Source organism: Hetaerina americana, unplaced genomic scaffold, assembly GCF_022747635.1.
Source record: "Hetaerina americana unplaced genomic scaffold, ioHetAmer1.1.p SCAF_8, whole genome shotgun sequence".
Taxonomy (NCBI): domain Eukaryota; kingdom Metazoa; phylum Arthropoda; class Insecta; order Odonata; family Calopterygidae; genus Hetaerina; species Hetaerina americana.
This window is the reverse complement of record NW_027287427.1, coordinates 36,229,114-36,247,330: the sequence shown is the minus strand read 5'-3', so window position 1 is coordinate 36,247,330 and position 18,217 is coordinate 36,229,114. Positions and strand designations below refer to the sequence as shown.

At 37.1% G+C, this 18,217-nt stretch overlaps 2 protein-coding genes across 6 annotated transcripts in view; one reads left to right on the top strand and one right to left on the bottom strand.

Annotated features, from left to right (window-relative positions):
- Positions 1 to 1,259: 1,259 nt before the first annotated feature.
- On the bottom strand, positions 1,260 to 10,118 carry Tfb1 (transcription factor B1). The gene is made up of 10 exons (XM_071596395.1): positions 10,010 to 10,118; positions 9,405 to 9,600; positions 9,130 to 9,331; positions 8,891 to 9,044; positions 8,512 to 8,755; positions 8,287 to 8,440; positions 8,055 to 8,196; positions 7,672 to 7,966; positions 3,860 to 4,035; positions 1,260 to 2,077 (listed from the first exon to the last, which is right to left on the bottom strand). Exons 2-10 carry the CDS (start codon positions 9,556 to 9,558, stop codon positions 1,952 to 1,954), a joined length of 1,647 nt encoding a protein of 548 aa, XP_071452496.1. The 5' UTR covers positions 9,559 to 9,600; positions 10,010 to 10,118; the 3' UTR covers positions 1,260 to 1,951.
- Positions 10,119 to 10,271: 153 nt separating this feature from the next.
- The window catches only part of LOC139697655 (uncharacterized), an 18,354-nt gene continuing 10,408 nt past the window's right edge, over positions 10,272 to 18,217 (top strand). For 4 of the 5 annotated variants that reach the window (XM_071596455.1, XM_071596456.1, XM_071596457.1 and 1 more), the window contains exons 1-3: positions 10,272 to 10,432; positions 16,368 to 16,534; positions 16,997 to 17,184. In XM_071596455.1, coding sequence (XP_071452556.1) covers positions 10,423 to 10,432; positions 16,368 to 16,534; positions 16,997 to 17,184 — 365 coding nt within the window. In that variant the 5' untranslated portion in view covers positions 10,272 to 10,422. Of the gene's footprint in view, positions 10,433 to 14,984; positions 16,263 to 16,367; positions 16,535 to 16,996; positions 17,185 to 18,217 lie in introns of those variants that run through there. The other variant, XM_071596459.1, reaches the window with a different exon arrangement.

Below are 18,217 nucleotides of genomic sequence, written 5' to 3'. Positions count from 1 at the left end.
AAATAGCAGGCTGGTAACATACCTTCCTTTTTCTAAATGGGTTTGGTCTATCATGGAGTTACCTACCTGGTTTAATTGTTCACATGCTGGGAATTTTTTGGCGACTCAAAAATTTGTTTAATTTGATAGTGGAGAGTACTAATACTAAGTAAGAGCAGTGCTTTGTGGCTTGTCATTTCCTGTATCATGTTGGCCTAATTTTCCTTATTGGATGAATCCCGTTATACTTAAATGCTGTTTAATAGAATGTTTAAATTCCTTGAGGTCTATTAGTTTCTTGTAGAAAATGCTACGGGATATACCTAGGTAAGTTGTCCTTTATGAAGATTCACTAGTGTATCATTGAATTCCATAGAGCTTAACAACAATGAAATATTCTTTCATGGAGGAGTGCTAGGAAGTTCATTTTTTAAATTGAAGTCACAGAGGTGAATTTGAAAGTATTTCCTGGTGTAGATAAGTGAAGTCTGTCAATCAAAGAACATCATGCAAGCACCATTTTCATCAATTATTTTGGCTTACCGCAGGTGCTTTAATTGAGTGAGTGTAATATAATATGAGTGAATTCTAAACAATTAGTTATAAATCAGTCATTAGATTTTCACTCGAGGATAAATAATCATTAATTGCCTTGACGTTACTCATGTTGTACCATGTCGCCACTCAATTTTTAAAGGATATTATTCAAGCAAGCACAACAAGCTAATTTGAAAATTTCCAGCCCAAGCCCTGTAGGACTTGTGACAACTGGAAACTAAGAAGTTTTTGGAGATACTTTCCCATCAGTCTGCTACTGTAAGTATGTGAATATGAAATTTTATAGTGGCAAGTGCCCTCCCTGAGGTGTCATTGTCTAACTTGTGTAATTTATGTGCAACACCATTGAGTGTGGCAGTGTACTGGTTGATAGTGAAGGGGTAATCCCATCCTAAGTCAATACCTTGATCAGCAATGTTGCTGTCTAATTGGATGAGCATTTATCACTTTGCAAACCTCTCACTTTCTCTTGGTGCACTTAAGACAGGAGATTAGGTATCTAAAGGCTTTGTGTCAGTCTGGTGAACTACCAACGCATGCCACAAATCCTTGCATGGTTTGTGGGATATTATGTTGATGTGACCATTTGAATTACTAGGCTAAACTATGACATACTTCAGTTCAGAAATATCAAGGAAAATTTCTTACTGCAGATGTTCGCAAATTAAAATACCATTGAGTTTTTAAAATTTTATTTACATAAAATTGTTACCATGGCTGAACTTACATTTAGCAATGGTATGATATACAAACAGTACAAATAGTTTCAATAGTACAACAACTTTCTCCTACACATGAAACAATGGTCATTTGACAAACAATATTATGAAAGGCTGAGATTTATTGAACATTGTGGCACACTTTTCAAAATAATTACCTTACATGAATTTCAATTGAAAAATTAGAGTACTTTAAATCATTTGTACAGTAACTCCTTAACAATTCTACAGTAAATGAATTACTCAAAGTACCAAATTCAGAATTTTATTAAACATTTTTACTAATCCCTCAAATTTATAATTTCCAAGAAATTGAACCCAAATGAATTTCACCAAAAGCACTTCTATGAAATTTAATTCCAATATGGACTACAACTCATGCAATAATGAAACCAGAATCGGTACATTTGAGAATGAAACCATTCCGTTTCTACCCTGATTTATCGCAGCATGAATTTATTCATTTTATGAAAAGTAGCTTCATAAAATTCCAGCTTGTAATTAAGGCAATTACAGACTGCTAAGGCAATTTTCATTTCAACAACCGTGCAATGGCCACTCCTGTTAGCAGTAGAACAATGCCAACAGTTACAATGAATGTGAACATTAAATACAGTAAATAACGATGTTTTCACTTACAAATGAAACATAAATACCATAGGAAGCACACACAACTTGAAATTGCCTGTGTATCACTATCTGATGGACTGCAATTTTCTTTGGTGCCAAATTCCAAATTTACGGTATGCAGAATTCAGTAATTGGTTTAGATGACTAGTGAGTTGTTGACTAAGTGGCGTATATTCCTGGATTATTTTGTCCTGTAAGTGAATATCAGCAACATTAATAAGAATTAACATTAGTTTAGCCGCTTAATTTTTAATGGCTACACCCTTCTGCCCAAATGGGAATATTATTTCTGCGGACTTAAATTGGCCATTGAAATCCTTACAATAATAACCAAATGTAAGTGCTTGAAATGAGGATCACCTACTTTGATTGACAATGATCCTTAGCAAAAATATGCAGATCTTGCACCTTCTTCCCATTACCAGTATGGTTACATCAGTTTGGTGAGGTAGCACCATGGGAAAAGATTTTTTCCAAATGAACTTGTCTTTTTAACACTAGACTTTCTCAACTGAACTAAAGCCGTGTGCAACAATTTCAGAGTGTAAACATCATTGGCCTTGACCAGGACGACTCGGTCAAGGTGAATGATTTTTACACTGATATGCTGCATTGAAATGCATTTTAGACTCCATTAAAAGTTACTGTTGCGATATCTCATGCAGCTTCTTGGAATTTGTTAAAGCTTGTGTGATTTTCTGAGATACTGCATTTGTCATTATGAAAGGAACTAGATACCGACCACAATAGTTGGAACTTCACAATGTGTGATTTAGTACAGCATAGCTTGATCCTTAAAGCTCTGAGTGACCATTAGGAATTTGATATGGGTTTGGATACATTGGTATTCATTAACTGAAAAATACCACCACAATATCCATAGCTTTAATTATGTTTAATTGAGTCAACGTACTCAAACTGGCAAGTGATGGCAGAACAAAAAATTAAATCACATGATTATTAACCAACTCAATTATTTACATCTTACTGCTTCTAAACCAATCTCTAATGAGGTACATCACATTTTACTTGCATGATTTATAGCATAAGATATGACTATTGACGTACCCTACATGCTTACATAATGTATGATATTCTGTACCATACTACGTATTAGTCAATATTGGAAATAAATTATCATTATTACACTCTGAAACCATTTAATTTTGAATTCAACCTAGTTTACTAATGATTGGTACTATGTATGAACCAATTAGTAGCCAGCCTACATTCATCCCAATCTACCTTAAATAGTGGAGTACCAATAATAATGGAAAATTTAATTCATTGCTCCCACCATCAATTGAAAAGTTACACAAAAGCAAGCAATTATTATGCTCAGTAAAAATTAAATCTATGACCAACTAAGAATATTTGATGATTACCGTAGAGATTTTCCAATACAGTTATCTTCAGTTAGAAACCCTTCCTGATGTAACTAATCATAGAAATGTTTCCTCTTAGCATCCTGACATAAATTTTACCCAAACCTGTCATGGGTATCATGTCACTTATATTTTAAGCATTAATACTAGAGAAAATTAACTTATTTCTACCTGAAACATTGGAATTCATGGAGAAAGACAAATCAACAAGGTAATTCTGGAACCATTCATTGTGTGGAATATTCTGTGGCTGGTACCTGTACTTATTCTGTGGTATAAACCTGGTACTCATGAAAACCCCCTGGGGAGTAGAATGGCTTAGTGGTGTAAATAATAAACATACCATATTAACTCCAGGTCGATTCTAGTTCAAATGATGATCATGTACAATTATTTTTTGATGCATAAGTATTCACACACAAGTGAAGTGAATAGAACCGATGTAAATTAAATGATTGAAGTTAACTTTTAAACAATTTGACATAATAACATAACACCCAGAACAGAATTCAAGCCAGTTAGCTTTGCCAGTTTGCTAGACACCATGACAGGTAACTAAAACTTACTTAAGCTAAAATTATTATTTACCTCAAAAACTTTGAGCCTGGCAGAATGAAACCTCTGCAAGGCCTCATGCATATGCACAGCTTTTTCCTCCAAAGATGGGGTAGTGGGTGGAAAACAAGCCCAGAAATGCCTCAGTAATTCACACAAAGACACATAAAGATTCTTTATCTCTTGTTCTAGATCAGGAGGGACCATTTCTGAAACAAAATAATGCATAGTTAAAAGACATTAACATTGAACGCCTAATGGAAGGTATAAAATCAAAATAACGTCCAAGATGGCAAATTACGGTGCATTTCGGATATTCTTTCAGATTTAACAGGCCTTATTTTAAACTAACTCCAAAATTATTCCCTTAAATATGTCAGTGATCAGAAAATATTTTCGACATTCAAAACCTAGAGGCTCCCAATGCTAGATCATAACACTTCAAACACAATTATCTACCTAATTCTGAATGAAACTTGGAATGCGGGGATGTTGACATTTGTGTTGCCTTGTAAGCCACCTTGAGGGCATGTGGTACGGGATGTTAGGTCGTTAGCTATGACCTGTGACTATTTATTATTATACAATCCTGTGCATTTTACCTTGAAGTGTAGTTGCCCAGTGTGTGAGCATGAGCACCTTGATTCCAAAATCAGGTCTACTTGGATATCACTATGTTTCCTCCACATTGGATCTAATGTTGACATGATTCCCAATTATTTGACCCACATCACTTGTGCCTGATCAAATCCATGTCCAGTATACCCATGGACTTCAGTATGGAAGCGGATTTTTCTGACTATTCTGATGTTGGGGGCACCAATTCTTTTACAACTAGGGAGGGGACACAAATAGCTTAAGAGGCTTGTGCTATCATTTTTGGATAAAATTTTTGCAAAAATTTAATTTGATATGATTTTATTTGATGTACTGAGTATTAGACATGCATGCAACCTGTGTCATTAAGTGGGTACATAGGCTTGAAAGATTTTTAATACTGGAATATGAAAAATGTCATGAGTCAGGAAGTGTAGCAATTTTGCAGTATTTACTTCATGTTTCGGATTTACACAAGAAATATAATAAAATAGCTGCGAGAAAACAAATTACATTTATGACGATTATCCTCACTAACAGCCTTACACAACAGCTCCTGTTTACCTAGCATCACTGGAAGAATACATACTTTTTTTAATGATGAAGGTCCAAGATGATGCCAAAATATACTATTGTATAACGTTTATGAAATTCTTGATTGTGCATATTTAATTTTCAAACATTTATACAAGAGTATGGAATTTTTAAGGCAATAATTATTAGTAAGTTGTGATACATATTGTGCCAATGCATTGCATTATCTTGAAGGCCATTATGCCACTGACCGCAAATTCAAATCTTTCTTTTTTTCGTGGTGAAATTTCCACCCATGGCTGCCAAACATTGACCACAAAAGCATTATGCTATGTTTATCAGTTCATTTGGTGTGGTCTTTAATACTTACAATCTAAATTAGGAAGTATGCTTAACAAGTTGGCTTTGATCTTCAAATATGCTTACCCAAGGCTGCTAATGTTTAATGTTACTTCCATGAAAATTTACTGGGACATTTCCACATTTCATATAATGGAAATCCTCAGATACAAAATGTGCCAGCATTTGCTCATACTTTTGATTGGCAATATATTTGATCTTTCCATAAGGAAGAAAATACTTCTCTACAAATTTTTTACTGTCCTTAATCAAGAGAATTCAGATTGAAGGTAGCTCCACATCCACTTAGGTAATTTCATTTATGCACCAGGGGATACTAGTCACAATCAGATGAAAGAATTTAACAATGGCCTATTACAAAGATGACTCAGGTTTAGCCATGCATGAGGCAGTGCCTAAAAACATCAGTGAAAACCACAAAAGAGTGCCTCAGGTTATTAAAAGGGTCATGTCTATTTCTAATTCATGCTCTGTGGACTTTTAACATTTTTTTCCCAAAGTTATTCCAGATTGAAGGCGACACTGTAATTCAGGATAATTAAAAAATAAACATCTTGCATGAATCAACATCAAATCTAACCTTTAGTAAGATATTAATATTTGCAGCATTCATGCGGTTGGCCCAAGAAACCTACGATTTTTCCGCAATTTACTAGTCTCAAACTAATAGGGAGCAGTCAGGGTGAGATAACATCCTCGCCTGCCAACCCAGAGGTCGCAGGTTCAATTCCAGTCTAGGTTGGTTTTTCTCCATCTAGGGCTAGGGTGTTTGTAATTGTTTCTATTGACATATAATTATTCAAATCTCGATGTGAAGGCCAAAGTGCTGTTTAAGGATTAATTTTAAATTGTCATGGGTCCTCCTCTCTTTTTTCAGGGATCTTGTTTCTTAGATAATATTCCTGAATTTTCCACAATAAGCTGAAAAAATGAACTGTCACGAGAATAATCTGAATGAACATCATGATTTATGGTTTCCCTGCATAAAAGTTTCATATATCCATTACAGGAAAAAACTAAATTCTTTTCCACTAGATTTTTAATCATACCACTACTGTACCCATAAAAATTCTGTGTGAAAGTACAATATCCCTTCGTATGTTTAGTAAAATTTCAATAATTGTAATGCTGAAATATTAAAAAGCCTGTCCAAATTCTGATGATTATCTGAAAATTAACAATAACTCTGGCAGGAGATATTTAAGAAACCATTCTTAAAGTAATAAAAAATGCACAGCTACAATTTTTCATAGACACCTTACTAGCTGTTATACATTTTTCAGTGCTTGCAGTTGAAACTTTGAAACGATGCAACATCAAAATTAATTTGCAACTAAAAACTCAATGGCATACATGTTTCTCATCACCAAGGTATAATTTGACGTTATAAAACATGAAATCATGTCTTTTCTAGATGGTCTTATGACCGTAAGCTTTCTTATTACCCTTCAATGTTACTACACAAAAATTTGTATAGCTGCTTTTGATAGGTCTAAATCTTGTCACCTTTCATTTCATTGCACTCCACGGCCTTGGGTTAAGGTGCACGTCCAAAGCCTTTTTTTGGCTCATTTAATTCTCTCCACCACCCACTTCATGGCTTCCAAATGGAATTTCCTCCTTGTCATTTCATTCACAAGGCCATACAATTAAAGAATGCATATTTCGACCATTCATTCCAGTACTGTGGATTTTAGTAGTTTCTCATGAATTGCACGGAGTTCAGGGAATAACCTCTCGTAAAAAGTCTACTGAGACAACACTAAGCATGACAGCAACCAACTAACTCACTGTTGATTATACTGTGCATACTTTAAGGACAAGGCTTGAAAGATTTCTTAAACGATGCATATGATAAATTAGTTCACTACATATGGCTCACAGAATGCAAACAAGCAGTTTAACACTAACAGCAACAGCAAAATAATGTCAAATTATAAGATTAAGTTTAATTACTAGCCTTATAAAATAATTTTTTCCTTTAAAATTAAAGACTAAATTGATGAGAAGAATTATTATAGCTTAATATTAAATCCTTAGTCCCTGAAAACATTAAAGAGGCCCAAAAGAAGATCCATAAACCATTCTTTAGGACTACATGAATTTCAACACTTGCCTGCTTCTAGCTAACCATGCATGGTATTTTTTACCCTGAGAACTCTCCCCATTCAGCGCCTCATTTAGTCAGAGGTAGGCTTTAACTGGGCACAAAAAAAAGCAAGCAATGCTTTTCCTTCAACAGAGCAACCCAAAAACTATTATGCATAAATGAAGGCCTGGCATTTTTTATTACCATGGAAATACATCAAAAACGCTAAAAAACAATAAGAGAGTTAGCAAATGAGAAAACTTACGAGCTAATGAGTCCTGAGCATATCCCTTCATTAATATTCCACCAGGAGTTAACTCTCCCAAAACATTGACAGCCGTGGCAGGATTTATCAATTGTGTCTTGTGAGAATTCCAACTTTCTAGTTCTCGCTTGAACTGTTGCTGTGAGTAAACCACCTCATCAGAAGTGGCAACATTAGATGACCCAGGCAAAGGACCATGCAAATACCTTTCAACTTTAGACAAATTTAATCTTGAAGTAATTGTGGATGTGCTTTCTTCAAGGTCATCATATGTGATTTTCTCTCGTATTTTAAGCTAAAATAAAAAATGTTCCATTTAAAAATTTTATTTTAACTAAGTATTTCAAGTACCAGAATTGGTTTCAGGACAACTGAGCTAATACCTTCTTGTGCTGAATCAGCGAATTACTGTCATCTTCATTGGAACAATTACCATTTGTTTGACTAGCTGAATTTTCAATTTTACCAGATATTGATGAATTTTTCTGACATGCTTTCATTACCATAATTGAATGTTGATTAAATCTAAGTACAAAAAAATAACAATCAACATAAATATTACAGAAAATTAAACAAAATAATTATTACACAACTAGCGAATTTAATATAACATACCTTTTGATCATATTTTGGTGAACAATATTACCACTCTGATTTTGTGACGGTTTTTCGGCACTGTTGCCATAACCTTCATCTAATGTGTTATCTTCAAAAGATGACAAGTCAACCAATGGGTCTCTGATTCCCGAGGATATGTCGCGTTTAATTTCTAAAATAGAAATTTTCGAATTATTTCAAGAAAATTAAACGGGTAAAAACGATGGCAATAACATTACACACCTTGGTCATCCAATTTCGCACATTCTGTGAATAGATCCTTCGTCCCAGCATGTATCCTATCCCTATGAAAATAATGCGACTGAAAAAACTTAGTCCAAAACTCTGATTCTGATAACTTATGAGGAACGTACTCTAGATGCTTTTTCCTCACAGCTGGGTATGTTTTAAAGATCGACTCAATGATATCAGCCGTCAGATTATATTTAAGCCCATTACATCCATCCGTTTGAGGTTTAATATCAGCCTGGGGAATGTATACATGTTGTAGATTACATTCATGTGTGCACCAAAGAATAAAAGCAAATATTTGTTACTACGAATAATATATCGCTATGATAAAACATAAATGTTCACAATTGGCTAAGAGAATTCGCCTTACCAGAAAAGCTCCAGATACTCCGATTTCCTGTTTCTGATTCTGTTTTTGCGCATATTGGCTAGCATGCTGGGCCCAAAATTCCTCAGATGAAATTACTTGAGTTATTACAAGGTCTCGATACAATTGTAGTAATTTTGGATTTTCGGAGAGCAGGCTACAAATATAAAAAAAGAACATGAGATGACTTGCACTAACCTACCACCATTACACTTTAAATTAGGAACTAAAATATGTAATACCGATTTTTTTCTTCCAATTCCTTATTCACTTTTCTCTTGAACTTGGGCAGAAGCTGTTGAAGCAGATCTTTCACGTCATCCCTATCTTTTATTTGGCCCTGTTGTCCCATTGGGTTAACAAAATGAAACGTTGAGGCAGAACCATCGTGTAAAACAACTTGAAGTTGTATTTTGGCCTTTCCGTCGGGTGATATTTTCTGTACTGTAATGAAGAATAATTGTTAGATATGACAAACATTGAACCAACAGCTACAAGAAAATAAGCATCTTCTTACATTTTATTTCCGTATACAAATGGCTAACGGAAACTGTATCCCTATTTTCCATAATCCACGCCAAACGTTCGTTCATAACATATAATGTGCCATCACTTTTCTTATAGCGCACATGGTTTATTTGTAACAGGACGTCTTCTGAAGAGGCAGTCATTCCGTTTTCCTCACCCTCCACCCGCAGGTTTCGACAAGTAAACTGCAAATTTGGAACGTAATCATTAAAACACTAAACGTTAGCAACAAATATTTTAAAAATACATTAGCTGGAAGTCCTAATACTAAACAATCTCTCTCGAACAGAGTAATAACAGCACTACACGTTATTTTTAATATACAGCACATGAATTTATATTCACTGATACAATAAAAATGTTTATTAATCATATTCCGCAATGTGTAAAAACTAATGTTTGCCAATCAAGATTAAAAATGCCAAAACTCGTAATACAAAATGGCAATGCATCGGAAGAATTAATGACCTCGCACCTTTCCCATCAATTCTAGAAATACTAAGCACTTTCAGCGATGTATTTATTAATAAACATATAAACAATGTACTATGTGATACTATAAATGAGTGTTTATTACGCTCACAGAGCTTTTACCTAGTAATAATATCGAAATTTCTCCGAGACCGATGTTCTTCGTGACACGGTCGGCGGAGCCATGTGTGACACACATTACGAGTAGCGACATCTCGATCGACCAACAGCCTTCTCTGGAATAGCACGCCAACTGCTCCCACACTCGTCGGATTCCGGTGATTCCACTTCCTCCGCTGCTTGGGTCGCCCCGTTACCTTCATTTTGTTCAATTTTGTTTCTTTATTCCCGGAAGTTTCGTTTCCATGGTTGCCATACCATTGTGTTGAAATCGTGAAATGGTACTCATATATGCAACCCAAATTTAGCAAGCGTTGACGAAATTGAGATAGATTGAAGATTTCTTTCGGATAAACGATTACGCCGTGCTGCCGAAGGATTTTACAAATCTGTATTGCCTTCATTTTATTACATATATGGAAATAAGTACGTAAGAAGAACTGTTGACTGAAATTAGTCATGTTACTGCACTTGTTTATCCGGCTCAGCTGTCGGGGTACCATAGCATAAAATACGTGAAATGTATGGCAATGGTCGTCGAATTTCGCATTTATATTAATTAATGATAATGAATAGAAATCAAATTATTTTACTTTGAGGGAGCAATATGTAGTGACAATGTCGCACTATCACTCGGAATGCTGAAATGTTTTCCTTAAATATATTCAATTAAACCCTTTTGAAATGTATCCATTAGTAATTGCGAATAATGTTTAATCTATTTCCCATAAGTAAACCTGAGTAAAATTTATGAGCTAATGATATTTGAATGGGAAAAGAAAGTGGAGGTTAACATGGTTTCATATATGAATACAAAGGGGCGAAACGTCCATTGTCGTAAATAGTGTAGTAAAAGTGAAGTAAGTAGTAATAGCTTAGTTAAAGTTTTGTATAAGCATATTGTATTGGCCTAAGGAAACGATGCAGAGACCTCTGATACTAATTCTGCTGCCTCTGGACTCGACGTAAACCGTTGGCGCCGTGTTCTAACGAAAGCCGTGCCACGGGGCAAAGAACTGGTCCCCTACCCAATTTGTGATAACTTATGTTTTTGGGAACAGTTCAGAACAACCCCTTAGTCCTTCACTTATCGCTGTAGTCTGGGGATTTCGTTAATATGAGCATTATTGATAGTATTTATCTCATAGTTACGTGCTCTGGAGAGATAAGTAGAGGTTGACTGTGTTGTCAAAAGACAAGCCAGAATCGGAACACCAGTTTTAAAAATAATAGGGATACTTCAAAGCAATTAATAAATATAACAGAGACTAGAAAGAGTTTGGTGAACTTCTTCCTGGCTTACTAAACTTGGGGATGAGTGATTCATAATTTTCCAGAATTAAATACTAATTGATGTGATACTAATTGATCTATGAAGGATCTCAGTTTTTCCCGGCGTATTGTATTCAGGAAGTTCTCTCGGGTTTCCCACCGGGTCAGCGTGGTGTGCACCGACGTTTCGACGGCTAACTCTGCCATCGTCTTCAGGGTGAAGTGCAGAGCAATGAATTCGCCATGTATTTATACCCTGTCGTAGGGTCAGGTGTCCTCCGATTGGTCCGATGTGTTCCCAAGTGCCGAGCCGCCCCGGTGACGTACTGTACTGCTGAATGCTGAGGACTACCACAGAAAAATCCAAGAGCTCCTCCATGATCCAACCTACCGGACCATACCCCGGGATCCCACGGACTCCATTGTAAGGAAAACGATTGCCCTCATCAAGAAATCTTTGCCAACGTCAGAGAGGAATAGCAGCCTGGTGCCACAGGCGCCTGTTCCACCAAGATTATACGGTCTACCCAAGATCCATAAGGAGGGTACTCCCATAAGACCCATTGTGAGTGCCATTGGGGCTCCAACATACCATCTGGCGAGGTACCTGACGGGTGTCCTTGCACCTTACGTGGGGTCGTGTGAGCACCACATCAAAAACTCCGCAGAGTTCGTCCAGACGCTACGGACCATTAAGCTGGATCAGCATGACATTCTTGTAAGTTTCGACGTTGTGTCCTTATTTACTAAGATTCCGGTGAAGGACACCATACTGCTGCTGGAAGAGAAGTTTGACAGCAAAATCGTGGATCTCTTTCGCCACGTGCTGACCTCGACGTATTTTCAATACCAAAAGAAGTTTTACGAGCAAGTGGAAGGCGTCCCCATGGGCTCTCCATTGTCTCCGGCGATTGCCAATTTCTACATGGAGGAGTTCGAGGAGAGGGCACTTAGAACGGCCCCACTAAAACCGAGGCATTTCTTCAGGTATGTGGACGATACCTTCATCATATGGCCGCACGGACCGGACACCATCACCAACTTCCTTGGCCACATGAATAGCATTCATCCCAGCATCCAGTTCACCATGGAGATTGAGAGCAACGGTCGGCTGCCCTTCCTGGATATCCTAATTGAAAGGAAAGCGGACGGGAGCTTAGGCCACAAGGTGTATAGGAAGCCTACCCACACCAATCTCTATTTGAACGGGAAAAGCCACCACCACCCTGCCCAAAAACGAGGGGTTATGTCAACGCTCATCCACCGGGCAAAATGCGTGTCAGACCAGGAAGGTTTGGAGGCAGAAGTTCATCACCTGAAAAATACTTTCCTTCAGAATGGATACACAAGCCGGGAGGTCAATTTGGCCCTTAAAAGGGCCTTCACCAGAAACGACCGTCAGAGAGAGGAAAGAGAAAAACCCGTTGCCAGGGTCAGCATCCCCTTTGTTTCCACGGTATCCCATAAGATCTCCAGGATACTAAGGAAACATAAAGTGGAAACCATCCACAAGCCACAAGGAAAATTGAAGAACTTCCTTGGCACGGCAAAAGACGAACGGGGTTTGAAGGCGCCGGGGGTATACCGGATCCCGTGTGAGTGCGGCCAGGTATACATCGGGGAGACTGGCCGCACAATTGAAAAGCGACTAACGGAGCATGAGCGATGCATCAGACTCCATTACCCTGAGAAGTCTGCAGTCGCCGAACACAGCATCACGCATGGTCATCGGATTGACTGGGGGAGCACCAAAAGACTTTGTCACACGAACGGCTACTGGGACCGAGTGGCGAAGGAAGCCGTGGAAATCCGACTGGAAGGACAGAATACCTTCAACAGGGACACTGGCTTCCAGATCAGCAGCACGTGGAGACCTGTGCTGAGAAAAATTGAAAGTACGAGACGTCACCGGGGCGGCTCGGCACTTGGGAACACATCGGACCAATCGGAGGACACCTGACCCTACGACAGGGTATAAATACATGGCGAATTCATTGCTCTGCACTTCACCCTGAAGACGATGGCAGAGTTAGCCGTCGAAACGTCGGTGCACACCACGCTGACCTGGTGGGAAACCCGAGAGAACTTCCTGAATAATTGATCTATATTTATTTCAAATATCGAATCAATCTTGGACGACTACTTAAATGCAAATTTACTATTCCAATCAACTATCAATGAAAAATATTTGGCTGAGAGTATTTTCTATGTTATTCTCTCATTAAACATACAAGTCAAAGGGTTACCTTGGTCAGACTATTTGATTGATAAGTAAAGATGATGCATACACATTTGGTTGACTCCCGCTTGAGGAAATATGTACCTGCCAGCAAATCCAAACTTAAGGGCTATCAATTACTTGAGGGAATATGATATGATTATATATAATAGCTAATATAAAGTATAACTCTGAGTGTTGGTGAGCACTTCAAAATGTTCCATGTGTTCCTGGCTGTGACCTTTTGGAGAGACATAGTTAGAATAAACGGACCTTGAAAAAATTAGGAAAATGAGTTTGGGAGTATGTTAACTAAGAAAATTTTGTTTCTTCCACCCCGGGGAACTATCTGAATATTTGATATTCTGGGGCTTTGTATGACCATATAGGAACAGCACATGAGTGTTCCTCATTCAAATCTATCTGGGACTGCTTTAAGGCCTCACAAAATGTCACTTATGCTATTAATCTTCATTATTTATATCAAAGAGCTTATTGACTGAGGGTAGTACAGGTACATAACGATAGCATTAGCTTAAATTCCTTTTAAATGTTCTCAATTCTTGATTCCCTATGCAGAAGTGTTTATATTAAATATTTTAAATAGCAACTCTACTTATATGAAAAATTGAGAGTTCTTTGAAAAGAGCATGTATAAAACCTTTGAGGGTTTCTAACAACAGCTTTTTCTGACCACTGAAAATCATCGCCAATAACAAACGTCAATTGCATCCTATTCTGATGGCTTTGCAAAACTTGATAGCTTGAAAAACATCTAGTCGGTGGAAGCAATTTAATTTTATTAATGTAAATCCCATATCTAGTCTGGTTGTACTAACAATTGTACAATAGTCCATCCTCAGATACTCCAACCACTCCATGTGAACTGCTGTCGAAGGCTAGAATGTAATCTCACTCCCAACCATTGTGAGATAACACTCACACTGCATGAACCAGAAGTTCATATAGAGTGGTTCAAAGCCCTGTGGATGGACTTTCCCATAACCAAGCATTCCTGTTTGGCTTAATTGCAGGGGGCACAAGGTGGGTGCTTACCTTTTTTTGAGATATAAGATACATCCTCTGCACAAAGGTATTTTGTCTCAAAACCTTAAAGGTGATGCAGTGCAGAAAATACATGTATGGATTCACTTGACTGTAGAGAGGGATATACATATCCGGACCTTAATATTTTCCATGCAACAGTCAGCCATTTAACCATATGACATGTAGGCCATGACTACTGGAGTTGGGCAGTCCAACTTTCACATAAAATGTGGTTCATGAGCACATGAACCCATAATGAGGCAGAAATGTATGCCCTAAACCTTAGTGATGCTGATAGATTTTCAATGACAAGAGTACTATGTCCATTAAAATTCCCTGTTGGAATATAAATTTCATTCAGATAGTGTTGCAAAATTAGGTGCCCTTATGTTTATAGAAGGCTGTGCTTCTACTGGCCTTTTTATCTGAAGAGATAACTATGATATGGTAACTACCTATCCATTGATAGTGGTCATGATTACTACAATTTGAAACTCTTGCCTGAGTCTCCAGGTCATGGTCAACAACTCTGAGGAGGAATATCTTGTATTTTAAATAGTTTTATTTGCCAAATCAATACAAATTGCCTAATGGGCGAGGAAGAAGTAGGAAAATAATTGGATGGAATTGAGGTAAAAAGTATGTGGTGATTAAAGAATGGTTTAGTGTGATATTGGATTTAAGTATTAATAACAATAAAAATTAATTGACCAAAACAGTTTATTTGAAATGAAAACGAGACTAGTCGAAAGGATTAACACATAATCAGTGACAATCTATCATAGTCCTAATTACATGTTAGTGTAGAGGTTAATGTAAGTAAACTAAGTACAATATGCTAGTGAACACACCTGAGTGAATAAGCGAGAACGAGATGTACCTAGTTCTAGTTTCAATCTCATGGAATCAATGAGCTTCACAAATTATAAGCATATAACCACAACTGCCAAAAATACTATATGTAAAAATATCAGTGTATTTATGTAATGGAGTGGCTATTCATGCAGTAATCTTGGAAAATTCAACCATCTTTGAACTCCATTGTCTCATAGGCATTGAGTGTCTGGGTGCATTACAAAACCAGTGAGATAAATAACTACGGGATGATAATCAATGTCAAGAAAAAGGAAGATGAAGTTGAAAATTAAAGCTGGTGGGCATAAGGGAGAGGAGGCAGAAAAATTCACTGATTTAGGAAGTGTTTTAGATGAAAATGGGCAAAAAACGTAGGATATCTAAAGAAGAATTCTATTAGGGGAAGAAGCCTTTACAAAGAGGAAAGATTTGATACTAGAGACATGAAGAAATGTGAATGTATAAAACATAGGTGGGAGACTTTTGGGATATGAGTGAGGAGAAGACTGAAAAAATGAAATAGAAAGGATATCAAGCAAAGAATTGTTAGGTGAAGTGGGCATTGTCAGTAGAAATTCAAAGAAGGGAAGGACATGAATGAGGGTATATTGGGTTGCAATGGGATTTTGAAAGCAATGATAGAGGGGAGAATAGGTAAACGTGGGAGGAGGAGAAAAAGAAAAGGCAATTTGGATGGAATGAAAGGAGGTAGAAAGTTTTCAGTGTGAAATAATTTGCTTATTTTCATTCGTGACATTAAGATATTTAGAGCCATATGAGGCTTAGCCAGATGCTTAGACGCACTGGTACATGTAACTCACTAGGTCCATCAGAAAACTATCTTGGCTGGCAGACCAACCAAAAGTAATAAAATGTGATTGAATGTGTTACCCTTAAACTTGTAAAAGTTGATGTTTGTATTGAATAAATTCCATCTGGTATTAATTGACTCCTTTCATTGTTTTGTAGTGGACTTTGAGTACCTTGTTCAGCCGAAGACAAAAGAAAAAATACCATTTGGGACAACTCAGGTTCGAGATGTGTCTGTACTTAGTCCCAAGTTCAACCGACTGGCTGCAAGATATCAGCCTGAAGTTTTCCCGAATATATCACCTGCCTCTTACTCGGTTGACAAGGTCTGAAAGAATATGCACCATATTTGATGAATTTCTAATTATACCTGTGAGCATGCACTTCAGGTTGAGCCAATACTTACATTATGTAACACTGGCAATAGGGTCCTAGCATCACAATGTAAACTGTCTTAACGCTATGAAATTTCTGTCTAGCCCAATATTTTTTTTATGTGAAAACTTCAATCTAGTAATTATGCTATTTTAGTCTATAAAAAACTGATTCATAGTGTATTTATATTTGCAGTGATTTTTCAGATATTTTTTGTCTGCATTGTGGAAACTAATCTCATATTAGCCAACTAGATAATGAAATTGTTGGTCTTTTTTATTATTAAGAGTAAAATTTCTAGAGGAGATTTTGAATGAGGTGAGGGTGCAGTTTCTCATAAGCAACTGCACCCTCATTCAAAAGTAAGTGGAGTAAGTATCGATGTAAGAAGAGGAGGTTAATCTGTGTTTCAGGTGAAGCATAAGTCTGGGCCAAAGACTTATGGTCCCCTAGCTCCACGTTTCAAAAGAATTGTAAAAGATGGTCCAGCACCTGGAAGTTATGATATACAACCTCTTAAAAAGCCTGAGTCTAAAGCTCATGCTCCATTTAACATAAGAACATCAAGAGATTTGCCATCCAAAAGAAACAGTGTTCCTGGGTAAAAATGTTAATTTAAAATTTTTTTCTGATGCTTGCAAATATCCGTTTCAGCTTTTTTAATTTTCTTAAAATTAACTGGGGACATGCTAGTTTAGTGGGTTTAGTGCTTAGCCTGAGGAGCCAGGTTCCATTACCGATGACTTTGGACTTGTCCAGCTCCCGCAAGTTGGGTGATTTATCAGGTTGGTACCAAATCTTCCTGGGAAACTACAGACATCATAGTAGAAGGAACTGGCTGCCCTACCCTGAAATGTGAATTTCACAATTGGGCTGAGCATGAGGTGAGCTATCCCTCCCTCACTTATTCACGTGCTTTCCCCATCTTGGGTCTTGATTTTTAGGTGCAGGTTACTGCATCCTCAAAGCCCGAGCAAATTTCCTTTCTTCTGTGAAGAAAATTGAATAGATAATATGAAAGCAGTTGTTTGCTACATAATTTAACTTTAAAATCACTGTCAAATGCAAAATTCACTGTGGCTAATGATGCATCATAATTCTTCCATCCATTGATGGAAATACATATATGCCATGGTATAGGGATTATGTTTTCCTTCAAGGAGTTTATTTTCAGTTTTTTACGATTCTTGGCATTCTAGTGTTCAATGTCATATGTCCAAAAATCCATACTTAGGTGGGGATTAGGTTACTTCGTGCTCTTGAAAATACTCGTACATTTGCAATTATTGTGAAGGGTGAAATGTGGTAGAAAGAAGGAAAAGTAATTCATTAAATAGGTAAGAATAATTCTTAAAATAGGGGAGAGCAGGGTTTATGGTTAATATTTAGTAAGTACTTCAACTTCATGACACCAGCATAGAATCAGTTGTTTGCTTCTGTGGCATACAATGGTCACCTTAGGAGTTGCCAATGCTTCCCACCCTGAGAGCCCAGGTTGGAATCCTGGTGGTGAGAGGATCTTTTTTGGCATCCTGATCACTACTGGGGTATCATATAGAGAGCATTTGTAGTGGAGTACATACATACAGTCAAATGGGATGTTGAAGTGTAGACTTTTTACTAAGAGCAGGTCA

Bases quoted from the DNA above. Each gene is read 5' to 3' on its own strand.
- Tfb1 (XM_071596395.1), bottom strand. From the start codon at position 9,558: ATGACTGCCTCTTCAGAAGACGTCCTGTTACAAATAAACCATGTGCGC. The intron at 8,756-8,890 runs GTAAGGCGAATT...TACATTCCCCAG, and splicing joins GAGTATCTGGAGCTTTTCTG to GCTGATATTAAACCTCAAAC. The intron at 8,197-8,286 runs GTATGTTATATT...TTTTGTACTTAG, and splicing joins CACCAAAATATGATCAAAAG to ATTTAATCAACATTCAATTA.